Source organism: Carcharodon carcharias, chromosome 6, assembly GCF_017639515.1.
Source record: "Carcharodon carcharias isolate sCarCar2 chromosome 6, sCarCar2.pri, whole genome shotgun sequence".
In the NCBI taxonomy this organism is placed as follows: Eukaryota; Metazoa; Chordata; class Chondrichthyes; order Lamniformes; family Lamnidae; genus Carcharodon; species Carcharodon carcharias.
This window is the reverse complement of record NC_054472.1, coordinates 183,498,141-183,517,653: the sequence shown is the minus strand read 5'-3', so window position 1 is coordinate 183,517,653 and position 19,513 is coordinate 183,498,141. Positions and strand designations below refer to the sequence as shown.

The following is a 19,513-nucleotide window of genomic DNA, read 5'->3' as shown; positions in this document are numbered from 1 at the left end:
GAACCAATGCAGTCAGCAAGCTGGGCTGGTGTGAGTTCAGACAACCTCAGGTCTACTGAGGATACAACTTGGGAGGCCGGCCAGAGGAGCATTGGATTAGTCAAGTTGAGAAGTAACAAAGGCATGAATGAGGGCTTCAGCACACGAGCTGAGGCAGGAGTGAAGTTGGGCGATGTTACAGAGGGCGAAAGAGGCTCATCTCAGGATAAATATGACACCAATGTTTCTAACAGTCTGGTTCAGCATCAACCAGTTGCAAGAGGGAGGCACAAGTCTATGGCAAGGGAACAGAGGTTGTCTCAGGAATGGAAGAATGGTTTTGGTCTTCCCAACATTCAGTTTAAAGGAATTTAAGAGACAGTAGAGAGGATTGAGAGAAATGGTGGTAAGGTAGTGTACCAAGAGCTCTAGAGTGACAGTGTGTAATTACATAAATTAACTGGGGTTTATTTGACAAGTCCAATCTTGTTTTATTCTAATCACTTTAACTATCTCCAAAAGTATGAATTATTTCTGGGTAGGACTATAGTCACATTAATTTTCTCAGCGGTGGATTACACTATTTCCAAGCAATGGCCCTGCAAGACTTGGCCTATTAAAACGTTTCAATATCAGCTGTGACCATGTAGGAGGAAACAGTATGAATTCACAGCACAGTACAACCAGCAATATTAACCTTCTATCGCCTCCTTTAAGTGCAATAAGGAACAAAAGGTGCCCCCATATGTAGAAATTAAAATGAGCTTGTTAATCCTGAAATTGCTAAGCAATTTATACAATTAAACCTTATTTAATCATTGAATGCAAAAAAGATAATGAGCAAATGCCAGCATTTTAACTCGGAGTTCCTTAACGAGAACCACTGGAAGAAGTGATGAACAGGCTGAAGACTATGGAGAACTATTTCAAAGCCAAGTAGAAGGAGCAAAACAAATATAATTGCTTTTTTTTCCTGCTATAATTGAAGACTGTAGCTTGATGCATTGTATTCTAATTGGGTACTTAAACATCGTCATGTTTATTTTATGAATGGTAAGATATTTACATCACAGAAGCAAAGGAAAAATGATTACTGCCTCTATTATCCACGCCTGAAATAAATTGTACGTCATTTGTACAGTTGTGCTAGTAATTCAGCAGCTATATATTTTTAGCAAGCTAATTGAACATTGCTAGAATTGCACTTTTAAGTTCATATATATCATAAATATATATAATGCACTTCTAATTTCACAGGTAAGGATCTAACTTTCAAAGAGTTCTTTTTTCACAAAAATATTAATTTTAAGACTGCCATTGCAGCTCAGCATCATTGATACGTGTATACTTAGTGCATATTGCCATAACTGTTGCCAAATCAATTTATGGCTGTTTGTCTTTTGCTGCATAAAGCTGCTCTGCTCATCATTTTTCCCACTGATTGAAATGGTTAACAAATGTACCAGTTTATAATTTAAGCAAATAAAAAGAGGAAAATTTGTTCAAATGCAATGTATTTACCTTGAATATAGAGACTTTTTCTTGCCCTACCAGCTCCTGCAAAGAAAACCTGCCAACAGGCCATTTTGAAAACTCAGTGAATAGGCTTTCTCCATTTCTCCTCATTTAAGAGAAAAATGGCAACATAGAATGAATTCAGTTGCAATAAACCATCCAGGACAGAGTAGCACCTTCAACAGCACCTTCCAGGCCTATGACCTCTACCACCTAAATTTAACAGTGGTTCTCAAAACATTTTTGGTTGATGAACCCCTAATCAAATGGGTTATCAGCCGTCCATCCAAATTATACTATAATTCTAATATGAATGCGCATGTAAAGACTATTAATAATTATTCTAAGAAAAAAAATTGTTTACTTTGATATCAGTGAGATTGGTGTCAAAAACAGAATTACCTGGAAAAACTCAGCAGGTCTGGCAGCATCGGCGGAGAAGAAAAGAGTTGACGTTTCGAGTCCTCATGACCCTTCGACAGAACTTGCGTTCGAGTCCAAGAAGGAGTTGAAATATAAGCTGGTTTAAGGTGTGTGTGTGGGGGGCGGAGAGATAGAGAGACAAAGAGGTGGGGGGGTGTGTGGTTGTAGGGACAAACAAGCAGTGATAGAAGCAGATCATCAAAAGATGTCAACGACAATAGTACAATAGAACACATAGGTGTTAAAATTAAAGTTGGTGATATTATCTAAACGAATGTGCTAATTAAGAATGGATGGTAGGATTGGTGTGCCTATTTAGTTGAACTCACCTGATGCCCAACATCAGCCTTGGTAACTGCAGATCTACTCGGTGATCTTAGTACTGCTGTCGGTGTTCTCCATAAATGCTCCCCTCCTAGATAAAACAACCAGCCGACTCTACTCCGCACAGGTGGCATCACACTCCCACCGCTGCTCTCTCCTTTGGTCTCCCACGGAGCTGGCCGTTCATTCAGATATCCTGCAAAGTTTCTGCGGACCCCAGTTTGAGGACTACTGGTGTAAAAGGACAAGGGGCAGCAGACAGATGGTACCATTATCACAATCTTCCAAAGTTTCCCTCCAGGTCACAGACCATTTGACCTGGAAATATACCAGCGTTCGTTCATCGACACCAGGCCAAACTCCCCCCTACCCTAACAGTAACTTCACCGCATGGACTGCAGCTGCTCGAGGAATGCTTCACCACCTTCTCAAGGGCAACTTGGAATGGCAACAAATTCTGGCTTTGTCAGCACCATTCAAATCCAATGAATACATTTTTAAAAATTAAAGCTCCACAACTCTCCCACAGTGCAGAATAGTTCTTAAACCCCAGCTAGTCAGTAAGGCTTAAGTCCAGTATATGCTCATGCTAAACAAAAACAGAATTACCTGGAAAAACCCAGCAGGTCTGGCAGCATCGGCGGAGAAGAGCAAAGTTGACGTTTCGAGTCCTCATGACTCTTCAACAGAACTAAGTAGAAATAGGAAAGGGGTGAAATATAAGCTGGTTTAAGGGGTGGGGGGGGGGGGGGGGTGTTGGGACAAGCAAGCAGTGATACGAGCAGATAACCAAAAGGTGTCAGACAAAAGAACAAAGAGGTGTTGAAGGTGGTGATATTATCTAAAAGAATGTGCTAATTAAGAGTGGAGAGCAGGAAAAGCAATCATTTATGCTCTGCTAAAATGCTCTTAAGTCTCCAAGCAATACACAAGAGTATTGGACTGCCCAGTGTTGCTTGCAGAAGTCAGATGCACTTTCTACTGCCCCGGTAGACCGATCGTCTCAGCTTGCTCCTGCCCCACAGAACTCATTTCTCCTTATCTTGACTCCCTTCTCTCTCCCCTTGTCCAGTCCCTTCCCACCTACATCCGTGATTCCTCTGACACCTTACGTCACATCAACAATTTCCAGTTCCCTGGCCCCAACCGCTTCCTCTTCACCATGGACGTCCAATCCCTCTACACCTCCATCCCCCACCAGGATGGTCTGAGGGCCCTTAGCTTGTTCCTCGAACAGAGGCCCAAACAATCCCCATCCACCACTACTCTCCTCCGTCTGGCTGAACTTGTTCTCACGCTGAACAATTTCTCCTTCAACTCCTCTCACTTCCTCCAAATAAAAGGTGTGGCAATGGGTAACCGCATGGGCCCCAGCTATGCCTGTCTCTTTATGGGGTATGTGGAACATTCCTTGTTCCAGTCCTACTCCGGTCCCCTTCCACAACTCTTTCTCGGTACATCGATGATTACTTCGGTGCTGCTTCATGCTCTCGTCGGGACTCGGAAAAATTTATTAATTTTGCTTCCAATCTCCACCCCTCCATCATTTTCACGTGGTCCATCTCTGACACTTCCCTTCCCTTCCTTGACCTCTCTGTCTCAATCTCTGGTGATAGACTGTCCGCTAATATCCAATACAAACCCATCGACTCCCACAGCTACCTCGACTACAGCTCCTCACACCCCGCTTCCTGGAAGGACTCCATCCCATTCTCTCAGTTCCTTCGCCTCTGTCGCATCTGTGCCAATGATGCTACCTTCAAAAACAGTTCCTCTGACATGTCCTCCTTCTTCCTTAACCGAGGTTTTCCACCCACGGTCGTTGACAGGGTCCTCAACTGTGTCCGGCCCATCTCCCACGTATCCGCCCTCACGCCTTCTCCTCCCTCCCAGAAACATGATAGGGTCCCCCTTGTCCTCACTTATCACCCCACCAGCCTCCACATTCAAAGGATCACCTTCCGCCATTTCTGCCAACTCCAGCATGATGCCACCACCAAACACATCTTCCCTTCACCCCCCCCATCGGCATTCTGTAGGGATCGCTCCCTCCGGGACACCCTGGTCCACTCCTCCATCACCCCCTACTCCTCAACCCCCACCTATGGCACCACCCCATGCCCACGCAAAAGATGCAACACCTGCCCCTTCACTTCCTCTCTCCTCACCGTCCAAGGGCCCAAACACTCCTTTCAAGTGAAGCAGCATTTCACTTGCATTTCCCCCAACTTAGTCTACTGCATTCGTTGCTCCCAATGTGGTCTCCTCTACATTGGAGACCAAACGTAAACTGGGCGACCGTTTTGCAGAACACCTGCGGTCTGTCCGCAAGAATGACCCAAACCTCCCTGTCGCTTGCCATTTTAACACTCCACCCTGCTCCCTTGCCCACATGTCTGTCCTTGGCTTGCTGCATTGTTCCAGTGAAGCCCAACGCAAACTGGAGGAACAACACCTCATCTTCCGACTAGGCACTTTACAGCCTTCCGGACTGAATATTGAATTCAACAACTTTAGGTCTTGAGCTCCCTCCTCCATCCCCACCCCCTTTCTGCTTCCCCCTTCCTTTTGTTTTTTTCCAATAAATTATATAGATTTTTCTTTTCCCACCTATTTCCATTATTTTTAAATATTTTAAAATCTTTTATGCTCTTCCCACCCCCACTAGATCCATACCTTGAGTGCCCTACCATCCATTCTTAATTAGCACATTCGTTTAGATAATATCACCAACTTTAACACCTGTGTTCTTTTGTTCTATTGTTGGTGACATCTTTTGATGATCTGCTTCTATCACTGCTTGTTTGTCCTTGTCCCTACAACCACACCAACCCCCTCCACTTCTCTCTCTCTCTCCGACCACCACCCCCCACACCCCACCCCCCCCCCACCCCTTAAACCAGCTTTTTTTCGACTCTTTCTTGGACTCGAACTCAAGTTCTGTCGAAGGGTCATGAGGACTCGAAATGTCAACTCTTTTCTTCTCTGCCGATGCTGCCAGACCTGCTGAGTTTTTCCAGGTAGTTCTGTTTTTGTTTTGGATTTCCAGCATCCGCAGTTTTTTTGTTTTTATTTTTGCACTATTCTAATGTTTTTCATTGGTACCTCCTGGATTACTTCATTATTCAGGCCAAAGCTCAAGGTGATTCCTACCACTCGATCCATGGTGGCACTAATACCTGCTGGGCAGACCATAGGCTTGTTCAATCAGTGACAAACATCTACCTAGACCCTGCAAGGCCCAAAAATCCAAGAGGAACGTGATCAATGTCTGAGCCCTAAAACAGCCCAAAGAGAGGAATTCCAAATGCCAACAATCTGCAAAATCCTCTCACATCCAACTCAATTCCAGAACAGTGGGATCAAATGAAGTCAGCTGTCCTAGACTCCTGTATCTAGACCATTGGGTTTGAGCATAGCTGTCATCAGGACTGTTTTGACAAAAATGGTGCACAAATATGTTACCTCCTGGAACTAAAACAAGCAGCCTTCATTGCCTGGCAGGTCACAACCCAAAAAGGTAGCATAGCAACAGATCAAGGCTGATACAAAAACAAATTAGGAAGGTAAAGGACATGTAAAGGGAAGAGAAAGCCCAAGAGATCCAATAGTATGTTGATCATAACATGCAAAGCTTTTTTGAAACCACCAGGGCCATCCATAGACAGAGTTCAAATGAGCAAAATGTCCTTCACTCACAGGATGGTGTTTCTCTTCTTAAAGATGACCACATCATGTTAAAACTGGAAAGAACATTTTGAACAACTCCTTAACTGCGAATCCACAGTTGCAGCTGATATCCTTCAGTCTATTCCCCAGTACCCTGTGGTAGAGCCCATGGGTGGGCCACCGTCACTGGGAGAGCTGCAACAGATGAAAAACAAAGTCTGTGGCCCCAATGGTATTCTAGCTGAGGCCTTCAAAGCTGGCCTATACCTACATCACGTCTCCATACACCCATCCTACAGATTCAGGAAGAAAAAGACCCCCTCCCCAACCAAAAAAAAAATTCAGGAATGTGATAACTATAACTATCATCAAAAAGGGAAATAAATAAATCATGTTGTGGAAACTTAGAGGTATTTCCCCCATTGTCCACAGCAGGGAAAATCCTGACACCTACTTACTGTGACTGAGGAAATCCTTCCAGAGACAGTGTAGCTTTAGACTTTCCAGAGGAATGTCTGATGTGGTCTTTGTTGACAGACAAATCCAAAAAAAATTTCAAGAATACCACCAGGAACTCATCATTGCGTTCTTTGGCCTGACCAAAGCATTTGACTCAGTAAATCGTGAGGCTCTGTGGATTGTGCCCCAACGATTTGGAAGTCCAAGGAACTTCTTCAATCCTACAAATAGTGTCATGATGATATGACTGCAACTACCTTGAGTGGGAGATCTGAAACAATCGCCTTGAAAGTCTGGAACTGGAGTCAAGCAAGGCTGCATAATAGCCCCCATAGGCACAAGAGTGAGGTTTGTGTTTAAGGAAATCCAAAACAAAAACAGAAACAGAAATACCTGGAAAAACTCAGGTCTGGCAGCATCAGCGGAGGAGAGCATAGTTGACATTTCAAGTCCTCATGACGCTTCAAAAGAGCACTTGAATACATCATTTAATGCTCTCCCAAAAAATCCAAATTATAAACTAGCTGCAGCACAATTGCCCCTCACCGGTCTAGTCTGCAATAAGTTTTGCTAATGCCACTCTACGTACATGATTTGCATTATAATGAATGTTCACCCGTAGTTCACAACATACATACAGCAAACACCAGAAATGTACTGTTTTAATCTGCTCTAGTAGTTATTAGTGTAAAACTTACAAAAGAGGCTTTGAAGAAAATTTGTTCATGGGATTTGGGAGTTCTGGCAATGCCAATATTTATCACCCAGCCCTAATTGCCCTCAAGGTGGTAGCAATGAGCTACCTTCGTGAACTGCTGCAGTCTACATAGAGAAGGGACACCCATAGGGCTGTTAGGTAGTATTCCACGATTTTGAATCGGCGAGTGAAAGAGCGATGATACAGTTCCAAGTCAAGACATGGGAGGGGAACTTGCAGATGATGTTTCCAAGCATGTTGCCCTTATCCTTCTAGGCACAAGATTGAGATTTTGGGAGATGCTGTCAAAGAAACTTTGCAAGTTGCTACAGTGTATAAGACATAGGAGAAAAGTAGGCCATTTGGCCCATTGAGTCTGCTCGCTCCACCAATGAGATCATGGCTGATAATCTTCAACTCCTTTCCTGCCTTTTCCCCATAACCTTTGATTCCTTTACTGATTAATCTCGTAAATGCTACACACCACACCAGTGGTCAAGGGAAAGCAATTTTAAGGTGGTGATTGCGGTGCCAATCAAGTGATTGTTCTGGCCTGGACAGTGTTTTTGGAGCTGCAGTACTCTATAAACCGTACTGCAACTTTTTTTTTTAAAAAGGCAAGAAATTAAGTAAATGCTAATGTCTAATGCAGCGCAATAAACTTGGGAGGAACTGGAGCAAAGATATGGTGACAAATCTTGGGTTTTTAAACCTGCAAGAATTCAAAGTGCAAAATCTTCCAAGAAACAGCACGAGATAAAGAAATTTAAAAATCAGATTGCCTGTGATAAGTTCCTGTAAAAGGACTGTTATACAAGTCAGTTTCTACAGAAGTTAAGCAAACTTATGTCACTGAAAATGTGTCAGATCTACAAAAAGACTAACTACCAGACTATGACACATAAATCAACCATCAAAACCTCCAAAAATCATCCCAAAAATGGGTTTTGATTTATATGCCAAGTATTATGAACTGCCAGTGTGAGTAGTCACCATTTTGAAATATGAAAAAAATTTAACCAGTAATTGATTTTAATGCTGCACGGCTTATAAACTCATTGTCTTTAGCATCCAATATAGTTTATTGAATGAATTGAGTCACCCTGGCTACTGCATCATTGCAAAGATCCCAGAGTCAAATATGCTGCTTTTGCTTTCAAAGTTATTGCTCCACAACAGATCATCTCCCTCTTCATTCATTAATTCAGATATTCTGCATTTTTTGAATGATCCAATAAGTTTGTCCATTAACTGCATCCCACGATTTGATGACAAAACCACCACAAAACATTTGTTAAGTGCGACAGCATGCATGTTTCTACTGTGAAGCATCCCCCCCCCCCCGCAACCATCCAACTATTCTATTCAATGTGAAGGCATTCTATGAATAGCTTATTGAAAAGTGCAAAGGATGAACTGTGAACATTAGACCCCTGTATAACTGCAATGTGGGTTACTTCTTCACAGATCTCATTGGTTATATATCAGAGTATGCCCCACACTAATAATCTATATTCTTACGTAGGCCTATTCCACACATTGTCGTTCCACAACTTCATACTTATCCATCCAACCGTTCCATGGAAATGCACAAAAACCACTGCCTAAAAATTTCTTGGAATGGATTTACATTTGAATATTAGCATGTCGTGGCTGAAAAGGGGGGTGTCAACTTATCTGCCAAGTATATGCAAAAACAGAATTTTTGGGATTGGAAAAATGGGGCGGTCTTATACGTTGTGATCTATGACATATGGCTAAGTTTGGATATATACCAAAAAAATTATTGTAATAAATAAAAACGAATCAACAACCCAATTTTTGGCATACACATATGACTAGCTCCATTTTTTTGCCTCCCCCCTCCGCCAGATGCAAACACATGATTAAGATCAGTAAAAAATTGCTAAAATCCATGGAATATTGAGCCCACTGCTGCAGCTAATCATTCCTGCAAATTTTAACAGAATACACATTGTATCATACCATGTATAATACCATAACTGGTTATTGATGCTGCAAAATACAGACAGAACATAACGTTGACCTCAAACGTTTGGGCTAGTTATATTTCAAATCTCTATCTTCCCCCCTCCACCCCCAGCAATATATTTAGATACCAAAACTTTTTTGAGGGGGGTGGGGGTGGAAACAAAACTTCCATTGTAACGCATGCAACTATGGCTACAGGAACTATCCTACGAAGCTAAGTACAATACCAAGGAAATGCATAAAGCATGGCTCTTCAGAATGGGAGCTAATTTAGACTCTCCAGACTATTCCACCATTCTATTAGATTAGATTTGTACCTCAGCATCATATTCCTTTTTGCTGTTACCTAACAAAAATCTATAAATCTCAATTTTCAAAATATTTAAATCAGACTGAGTCTTGTTGGGTTTTGGTGTGTGTGTGGGGGGGGGGGGGGTGTGCAGTACTTCGATTTCCACTGCAACAAGAAGTTGCTTCCCGATTTCAACCTTAGCTGGATAATTTTAAGAATAAGCCCAAAGTTCTGGATTTTCACAGGAGGAAATAAGGATAGAGAAATTACCAAATTCATCAATCATTTAGGTCACCTTAAAGTAGATTAATGCCCAATCATCCAAATGCAAGAGAATATAAAAGTTGTATCAAATGTGTTCTCATTAACGTTCCCTTAGCTAAGACTTGTATATTCACAAAATCAAGTGACTGCACGCTCAAGAGTATGAAAAAGAATTTCTGTTACCACATGTGTCACATTAAGCATGTATTAAAAACAAAACCAAGTGTCTTTTCACAGAATAATTTTATTTGTAAAATATTTCAGTCGCAGGCGTTCATTTCTCACTGATTTGCTCTGGCATGCTCCTGATGATGTCAGAATCACCTGAAAGAGAAAACCTACAGTTCAGTAATGCAAACTTGACTCAATAACAATATAAAAGGTTGGCAGTCAGGTCCAAAATGTTGGCCTTTACTGTTATATTTCATAAAGCTGGAATAGAACTGAAGTCAATCATTTTTATAAACATTTACTGAACTGCCACATGACAGACTCGTCAGCAAAGTTAAATCCCAGGTAATAAGGAGGATAGTGCCAGGATAGATAACAAAGTTAACCGAGTGACAGGAAGCAGTAGTGGTGAATGCTTGTTTGTCAGATTGGAGGAAGGTGGAGCTGCTTTTAAGACTACTGCTTTTCTTGATTTATGTTAATGACCTAAATTTGAATGGGGAAGACAATTTCAAAATTTGCAGGTGACAAAATTTGGAAGGACTGTGATAGAGATCTGGGACAGGCAGGCTGGCAGGGCACATGAAATCTAATGCAATGATTCATTTGGGTAGCAAGAACAACAAAAGCAGGAACAGAGGGATCTGGAGTTTACATACACAAATCCTTGGAAGGTTTTGCAAATATGGGCAGTGCACAAAAGTAATGGAGTTGTGATGAAACTTATGAATCTTGAGTTAATACTTATCACTTCCATATAACTTGTATTTTACATTTATCCCTTCTTGGGATGTGGATGTTGGTGAAAAAGTTATCATTTATTGTCCATCCCCAAAAGCCTTCAAGGAGACAGTGTGAGCCAGCTTCTTGAACAGCTGCAGTCCATCTGGTATAGGTACACCCACACTGGACTCAAAAGTACTTGTGCAAAGCAGCCTCACATCACCCCTACACCAATCCATGTACATACATTAACGAGTGTACAGGACCATGTTACTACCAAAACCAATGTCCCTTTAAAATGTAAAAGCAAACTACTGCGGATGCTGGAAATCTGAAACAAAAACTGAAAATGCTGGAAAAACTCAGGTCTGAGCTTCTGCGGAGCAAGAAACAGGGTTGACATTTTGAGTCCATTTGGCTCTGAAGAAGGGTCATACGGCTTTGAAACGTCAACCATGTTTCTCTCTCCACAGATGCTGTCGGACCTGAGTTTTTCCAGCATTTTCTGTTTTTGTTTCTTTAAAATGTGTTGTCTCATACTAATTGGGACAAAAAACCTGTTGCGTTTCAGACGTGACAGAGCAGGTATATTATATAATGTAGCAAAATAAAGTTGTTGCTGGCAAATATTACAACAGGACTTAACAAACTAGCCCTGCAGACAATAAGCACAGCATTAATCTAGCGAATGTCTAGCCTGACTTGATCGGAGACAAAAATCAAGCCAGCGAGAATATTCGCATTTAAGTAAATTCTTGTATATATTCAAGTGTTAGTGCCTAAAGCATGCAAGTCACTACCATTCACACACTGTGCATATGTGTATTGCACAGCAACAATCAATATGACCTCCGTAGTCACTTTCACATCAATTAAAGCACAATCATGTGAAAGTTACAGTATACATTAGTGCCTTACTATAACGACAAAAACACATGTTTTATTTTCAATGGGTTTTAACGGCTGACCAACCCACAAAAAAGCATGTTTTTGAGCAAACTTACCGGGATCAATGATAGCCAATGTGCACACTCTGTAGTATTTACCACAAGCCGTACCTAGTTCAATGTTGTTGCCACTGTAGTGATGCACACCAGTCTTGGCTAACATAGCATAGTACTCAATCTCTGATTTCCTGAAACAATAAATACAATTCAGATCAAAATTGAATCATTACATTTACAGATTTTCATCAAGTCATTACAAATGACAAATCAGTCCAATGTAAAACAAGGTGCTCCAGATATGGACAATGGTATGGAAAAGTAGTAAAGGACAGCCTTTGTATCACTGCAGGCAATCCACCTGGGTGATTTCAACCTTAGCTATTTTGTGTAAAGGATGCATAGAATCCTGTTCAGGCATTACCATGGTGCCCTAATGGCACACATACTCTTTCAGCCAGCAGGGTGGTTGGTTTGAAGCTCACGAATGGACTGATTTGACGGCATATTACATTTGGGCAATCTTACACAAATATTTGGACTAAATTTAACGTGCTCTAACTAAATGACGAACACCCGCATTGCAACAGCAGAGGAATGTGCCAAATGCAGCCACTGCCAACTTTAACTTATACTCAGAATGGTTATAAGTCTCTTAAATCAGAAAAATACACAAAACACCACAAAAAACCTTCTGCCAAAATATTATTCATTCATGGGATGTGAACACTGATGGCAAGGCCACCATTTATTGTCCATCCCAATTCCCCTCGAGTCATCTAATGGCATATTAGGTCATTACAGAGGACAAGAACGCTGGTGTGGGTCTGGAGTCCAGACTGTTAAGGAGAGATTTCCTTCCCTGAACTATATCAATGAGCCAAATGGGTTTTTACAACAATCGTTTGTTTCACGATTACGAACGAGACTAGCTTTTTATTCCAGATTAATTAATTCAATTTAAATTCCTCTAGCTGCCATGGTGGAGTTTGAACTTTATCTCCAGAGATTAGTCCAGATCTCTGGATTACAAGTCCAGTAACATCAAGCTACACAACATAAATACAGAATTAGCAATGATTTCCACACATTAATTAAGACTTGATTAAGTAGTCAACTTCTTGATGGTGGGAGTGGTGATACAAAATGAAGAGGCTGAATACAGGAAAAGTTCCTTGTGCATTAATTTATGGAACACATTTAAGCACACAAGAGAACAATGCATCACCATAGTTAATTTAAATAACGATGCCAAAAAGTGTGGTTTACCAAGACAAATGCTGCAGTGAATTTGCACACAGCTAGGCTCTACAAAAAGCAAAAAATGCTGGAAAAACTCAGCAGGTCCGCCAGCATCTGTAGAGAGAGAAACAGAGTTAACGTTTCGAGTCCATATGACTCTTCTTCAGGGTGGATGCTGAAAGAATGTTTCCCCTTACAGGAGAGACTAGAAATAAGGACACAGTATAAAAGTAAGGCATCTCCCAATTAAGATGGAGGAGGGGAGATTTTTTTCCTCTGAGGGTTATTAGTCTGTAAATTCTCTTCCTCAGAGAGCAAGAGGCTCAAAGAATATGTTTAAGGCTGAGTTAGATAGATTCTGGACTCCTAATTTGTACATTTGTATTTTACATCTATCCCAAACAGATTTAACATCCAATTGACAACACTGCCATTCTGATGAAGGGTCATTGACCTTGAACATTACCTCTGTCTCTCTCCACAGAAGCTGCACAACTCACTGAATATATCCAGCATTTTCTGCTTTTATAGCAGATCTCCAGCATCAGAACCACTTTGCTGTTGCTATAAGACTGCACCCAGGGAGTCAAAACTAAATGCACTTTCTGGGTCAAATGGGTTCAGAGGATGGGGATTACTGAGCAAGGCTGATAGGCCAGAAGTGACACCATCTCCAGTTTATAAACATACTCTTTTTTTATTTATATATATATATAAAAATTAACAATGGAAACGGTAGTGAGCAGCTGTAAGATTTTAAAAAACAGGGAGCCTAGTCTGAAGTTCATTTTAAAAAAAAGTTCTATATTTCAGGTTGGGGTCATCATGGGAGTCTTAGTCACCCTTCTTCAGACGTAGGCTTGCTGCACAGTCCCAGAATTTGTTTCAGTTTGTGTGCATTCTAAAGTGAAGACTTATTTCTCAGATGGGCTGCAGGTGTGTTGTGTCCCTGGATTGGAGAAGCTGGGGCTGTTCTCCTGAGAGATTTGATGGAAGTGTTCAAAATCATGAGCGGTCCAGACAGAATAAAGAGAAAACTGTTCTCATTAGAAGAGTCAAGAATGAGGGCACTGATTTAAGGTGATTAAAAAAAATGACATGATGGAAAACTTTTTCTTAAAAACGCAGCAGGCGGTTAGGATCTGGAATGCACCGAAAGTGGTGGATGCAGATTCAATTGTAGCTTTCAAAAGCAAATTGGATAAGTAACTAAAGAGAGAAAAAACTTGTGTGGCTTCAGAGAGAATGCTGGGAAGTTGCATTAGCTGAAGTGCTCTTACGGAGAACCAGCACAGACAACAGGCCACATGGTCTCCTGTACTGCAACCATTCTATGATTCTACTTGGTTATGACCTGAAGTATACAAATGAAAAGGACAGGTAAGAGTTAACATTAATTTGCCATTTACTTCACAAAATGGCTCAGCTTACCTCAAGGCTGGACAGTTGTTGGCAAGAATAACCAGCTTAGCTTTGCCTTGACGAATCATTTTCAAAGTCTGTTTGTAGCCCAGCACATATTTGCCACTTTTCATAACCAGCTGGAGCCTGGAGTTGATGGACTCCAATGACTTTTTCTGCAATCAAAAAACAAGTCCTTTTTTAAAGAAACCATAAACAGCAAACCATACAAACCAATACTCCAAAACGCTCAAAATACTCAATGTATCATTTTTTTCCTAAGTTTAGACATCAGATGCATTTGGAATTATACCATTGAAATTGTAACTAAATGTTATAGTCTGCCAGTAACGGGTGCACCCAGCCCAAATTTAAGTAGGTTTTACAATTATTTCTCACAATTTGGCCAAGTACACCTGTTCTGTATCTCTGAAAGGCGTATCCAATAAGTCTCAATCCCTCTGCTTTTTTCCCATAGCCCCGCAAATCTTTTCCCCTTCCATTTCACTGAAGATCTTAAATGTGTTCACCAATCTTTCAGACAGAGCTTTCCAGATCATGACTCTCAGAATAAAAAAAAAACTCACCTCCTTTATGGCTCTTTTGCAAACTACCTCAAATGTGTTACCCCTCTCATTATCAACCCTCCTCCCAGTGGCAAGTTTCATGATTTTGAACAGTCAGCCAGCTATTTTCCACCCTCCATAAATTTAAGCTCCTTCATAACTCTGTTGCCAATTTCTTAACTCACCAATTCCTTCTCACCCATTGCCCCTGTGCCCACTAAGCTACTCTGGCTGCCAGTTCAGTGACCATAACTGTAACAGGTGGCCTTGGGGGGGCAGTGGGTAACATCCATGCCCCTAACATAGAAGCTCCAAGTTCGAGTCCCACACCAGGGCTTGATGGCCAAGGAAGTTCATAACGCAGCTAAACATGTTAAACATCAACTGAAGCATCTACCATCACTATTCATAGCTCTGGACATGCATGTAACTCCTGGGGGTGGGGGGAAGGTTGGCTGGACAGTTGTGTGGATCAGAGTGCTGCCACCAGCACGGGGTTTGATCCTGGTTCTGGCTGGAGTGGATTTGGGAACTGCCTCCTTGCATCGACCCAAACTGGAGGTTGAGGCACTGAGTCAGACCCACCTTCAGGCAGAGAAATGAAGACTTGTAAAAACTGCTCATCCTCGTTTTCAAATCTCCCAATGACCTCACCCTTCCCCATCTCTAATCTCCTACATCTCCACAACCTTCCTGCATCTAGCCTCTTGTGGACCCCTGAATTTAATCACTTTACCACTACTGGATGTACCGTCAGTTGCCTGGGCTGTAAGTTATGTAATTCCCTCCTTATAGCTATACGCCTCTCTTTCCTTCTTTGATCCACTGCTTAAAATCCCACCTCAACGACTAAGCTTTTGGTCATCCAACCTAATATCTCATGTGGCTTGTGTCAATTATCGGATAATGCTCATGAAGCATCTTAGTTCATTTACGTTTAGGAAGATGGTGGCATAGTGGTAATGTCGCTGGACTGGTAATCCAGAGGCCCAGAGCAATACTGTGGGGTCACTAATTCAAACCCCACAACAATTGATGAATTTGAATTCAATGAATATATTCAACTGATTAATTAAAAAAATGGAACTGCAAGCTAGTCGCACTAAAGGTGACCATGAAGCTACCACTGATTGTTGTAAAACTCCATCTGGTTCACTAATGTCCTTTAGCGAAGGAAATGAGCTGTCCTCACCTAGTCTGGCATACATGTGACTTCAGATCCACAGAAATGACCCTTAACTGCCCTCAAATGGCCCAGCCAGCCACTCAGTTCAAAGGCAATTAGGGATGCGCAACAAATGCCAGCAACACCATATCCCAGGAGAGATTAAAAATATAAAGGTGCTATATAAATGCAAGTTGTTACTGAATGCCTCTATTAAATCTACCCCTAACCTCTGCTTGGAGAACAATCCTGCTCTCCATTTCATAGAATCAGAATGGTTACAGCACAGGCCTTTTAGACCAGCATCTCTGTGCTGGCTCTCTGAAGGACCAATTCACCTAGTGCCACTAGCCCAACTGTAGCCCTGCACATTTTTCCTTTTCATACAACTTAATTCCCTCCTCAATGTCTCAATTGAACCTGCCTCCACCACAGCAGGCAACACATTCCATGTCCTAAACACTTGCCCAAGTTTAATATCGTCCTGAATTATAGTTTCTAAAAGCTTGAGGTTAAATGACTGCTCTGTTGTTGCTGGCCTTATCTTTACACCCTTCTTTTTGAGCAAGGGTGTGTAACATTTACAATTCACCAGTCCCCTGACACTTGCCGCTGCATCTACTTACAACCAAAAACAACCTTTGAGATTCCTTTTTACATCAGCTGCCAGCCTCTTCTCATACTCTCCTTACTTCTCTTGTTTGCTTTTCCAATTCTTCCCTGGATCTTCTACATTCAGTTTGATTCTCGATTGCATTATCCATCTGACACAAGCCACTTTTCCCTCATCTTAAATCTGTCTCTTATTCGTCATTCAGGGAGCTTTGGGGTTTGTTCCACACACCACCCCCACCACCGCCCCCCCCCCCCCCACCCCCCTTTGTGACCGAGCTCTCCCCTCTTTAAAGTCAGTTAACCTTTGATTTCCAATTTATCTGGGTCAGATCCATTCTCACCCCCTGCACCCATTTTATTAAAATCATCTTTCTCCAGGGCCTTGGCGGGTCCGTTCAGTCAGTAATCAAGCGGCTTGAAAACGGACATTCCCGCCCAACCCCGGCCTCCCCTTCCCGTCTATGGAGAGCTGGTGCCCGGCTCCCCGCTCAGCAAAAGGCAAGAGCGAGGCTGCAAGGCGGCCAGGCCCCGGAGGTCTGGGGGCCTCCCCGTCTCTCCCCTCCCGCTTATGCTCCCTGTCCCTCCGCCGCTCCTCCACGTGAAGCCTAGGCCGCGCTCTAAGGGGGGAGGGGGGGGAAAGAAGCCTGAGACTCACCGTCTTCTTGGCCGCAACCATCTTGCCTCTGCTTCCTTAGCCTGAAGAGCAGGGTGAGGGAGGAGAGTGCGCGTGGAGGAAAGTCGGCAGCGCGGGTTTAAACTCCGCCGAAGAAGGAGCGGCAGAGCCGGCGAGGCGAACCCAAGATGGCCGGTGAGAGAAAAGGAAGGATATCCCAGAATCCTCCCGGCTTTCCTCCTTCCTCCACCATCGCGAGATGTCGCTGACGTCCCCTGCCCCGCAAAGGGCACGGACCAGTAGGCACGTGTGCCACGCAAGAGGCGTGACCGGTATCACTTGAGACCCACGGGGGCGAGGCCTGAAGGTTACGTGGGCGACGCAATGAGCGCGGCCGGAGTGACCGTTGCCCAACAACGTGACAGCGTGGCCCGAGGTTTTTTTTGCCCCCCCGCCCCCCCACAAGGAGAGGGGAGGGGAAACCACATGTGCTCCGCCCATCTCCATAGTAACGCTGGCAGCCCCTCCCACCCCCTCAGCGTCAGAAGTGGATTTGGACCAACAGCAAAATACCGCAGAAGCTGGAAACCTGAAATAAAAAGATAGATAAAAAAAAACTGCGGATGCTGGAAATCCAAAACAAAAACAGAAATACCTGGAAAAACTCAGCAGGTCTGGCAGCATCGGCGGAGAAGAAAAGAGTTGACGTTTCGAGTCCTCTTGACCCTTCGACAGAACTAAGTAAAAATAGGAAAGGGGTGAAATATAAGCTGGTTTGGGGGAGGTGGTTGTTGGGACAAGCAGCCAGTGATAGGTGGAGATAACCAAAAGATGTCATAGACAAAAGGACAAAGAGGTGTTGAAGGTGGTGATATTATCTAAAAGAATGTGCTAACTAAGAGTGGATAGCAGGACGAGCAAGGTACAGATAGCCCTGGGTGGGGGTGGGGTGAAATAAACCATGGGTGGAATACATTTAAAAATAATGGAAATAGGTGGGAAAAGAAAAATCTATATAAATTATTGGAAAAAAAACAAAAAGGAAGGGGGAAGAAACAGAAAGGGGGTGGGGATGGAGGAGGGAGTTCAAGATCTAAAGTTGTTGAATTCAATATTCAGTCCGGAAGGCTGTAAAGTGCCTAGTCGGGAGATGAGGTGCTGTTCCTCCAGTTTGCGTTGGGCTTCACTGGAACATTGCAGCAGGCCAAGGATGGACATGTGGGCATGAGAGCAGGGTGGAGTGTTAAAATGGCAAGTGACAGGGAGGTCTGGGTAATGCTTGCGGACAGACTGCAGCTGTTCTGCAAAGCGGTCTCCCAGTCTGCGTTTGGTCTCTCCAATGTAGAGGAAACTGCATTGGGAGCAACGAATGCAGTAGACTAAGTTGGGGGAAATGCAAGTGAAATGCTGCTTCACTTGAAAGGCGTGTTTGGGCCCTTGGACGGTGAGGAGAGAGGAAGTGAAGGGGCAGGTGTTGCATATTTTGTGTTTGCATGGGGAGGTGCCGTAGGTGGGGGTTGAGGAGTAGGGGGTGATGGAGGAGTGGACCAGGGTGTCACGGAGGGAAGGATCCCTACAGAATGTACCTCTTTGTTCTTTTGTCTGTGACATCTTTTGGTTATCTGCTCTTATAACTGCTTGCTTGTCCCAACAACAACCCCCCCACCTTCTTCCGCACACCCCCCCCCCTTAAACCAGCTTATATTTCACCCCTTTCCTATTTCTACGTAGTTCTGTTGAAAGGTCATGAGGACTTGAAACGTCAACTTTGCTCTTCTCTTCCGATGCTGCCAGACCTGCTGAGTTTTTCCAGGTATTTCTGTTTTTTGTTTTTATAAAAACAGAAAGTGCTGCGAATGCTCAGCAGATCAGACAGTATCTGTGGAGAGAGAAAAACAGAATTAATCTTTCAGATCAATGATTTTTAACTGGATTTGGGAAATTTGAGTTTTAAGAAGTTCCCCCTTTCTTTTATCTTATTTACAATTTGGATTATATTATTTCACAGTAAATCTGAACTAGTTTCCGATTGATGATGATACATAATAATTGGCGATTAAATCTTACCTTCTGTCTGGACCACACTGCAGGCGGCCCTGGACGGCGAGTATCCACTGCCTACGGGTACGCATGAGGCCACGGAGGGAAAAGTGAAGACTGAGTATAAGTTCTTTATTAGTTGAGAGGGACCATTTCATGTCTAAAGAAGAAATCCGAGCCATTAACCTTCAGAACTATGTCACAACGTTTTACATTTTTTAACAAAACAAACCTTAGTGCATATCAGCAAGAATTAAACAAAGCAAGCACTATTAACAACACAAAAGCTTATAAAGACTTAGCCTATTAGCTCAATTCTAATTTTTACTTCACCCCAAGAGTTCCCTTATTCTATGAAATCTTGAAGTTTCATTCATTTTCCCTGGGAACAACCCAAAGATATGCCACAGACCTCCAGA

At 42.8% G+C, this 19,513-nt stretch overlaps 2 protein-coding genes and 1 non-coding gene across 3 annotated transcripts in view; 1 reads left to right on the top strand and 2 right to left on the bottom strand.

The window, feature by feature from the left end:
* The window catches only part of LOC121278859 (matrilin-2-like), a 34,320-nt gene extending 33,401 nt beyond the window's left edge, over positions 1–919 (top strand). Inside the window, exon 10 of the mRNA XM_041189315.1 lies at positions 864–919. Coding sequence (XP_041045249.1) covers positions 864–919 — 56 coding nt within the window. The remainder of the gene's footprint in view (positions 1–863) is intronic.
* An 8,921-nt stretch (positions 920–9,840) lies between these two features.
* On the bottom strand, positions 9,841–17,273 carry rpl30 (ribosomal protein L30). Its single transcript, XM_041190032.1, has 4 exons — positions 17,097–17,273; positions 14,126–14,271; positions 11,513–11,643; positions 9,841–9,938 (listed from the first exon to the last, which is right to left on the bottom strand). The coding sequence occupies exons 1-4, from the start codon at positions 17,115–17,117 to the stop codon at positions 9,889–9,891; spliced, it is 348 nt and encodes a 115-aa protein (XP_041045966.1). The 5' UTR covers positions 17,118–17,273; the 3' UTR covers positions 9,841–9,888.
* Positions 11,120–11,251, bottom strand: LOC121279446. The gene has a single exon (XR_005943393.1). It is a non-coding gene; the product is annotated as a small nucleolar RNA SNORA72 (small nucleolar RNA).
* Positions 17,274–19,513: the final 2,240 nt, after the last annotated feature.

Excerpts from the sequence above, each read along its gene's own strand:
- rpl30 (XM_041190032.1), bottom strand. The coding sequence starts at position 17,117 with ATGGTTGCGGCCAAGAAGACG. Across the intron at positions 14,272-17,096 it reads TGGTTGCGGCCAAGAAGACG|AAAAAGTCATTGGAGTCCAT; the intron begins GTGAGTCTCAGG and ends TTTTGATTGCAG. Across the intron at positions 11,644-14,125 it reads AACAACTGTCCAGCCTTGAG|GAAATCAGAGATTGAGTACT; the intron begins GTAAGCTGAGCC and ends TTATTGTTTCAG.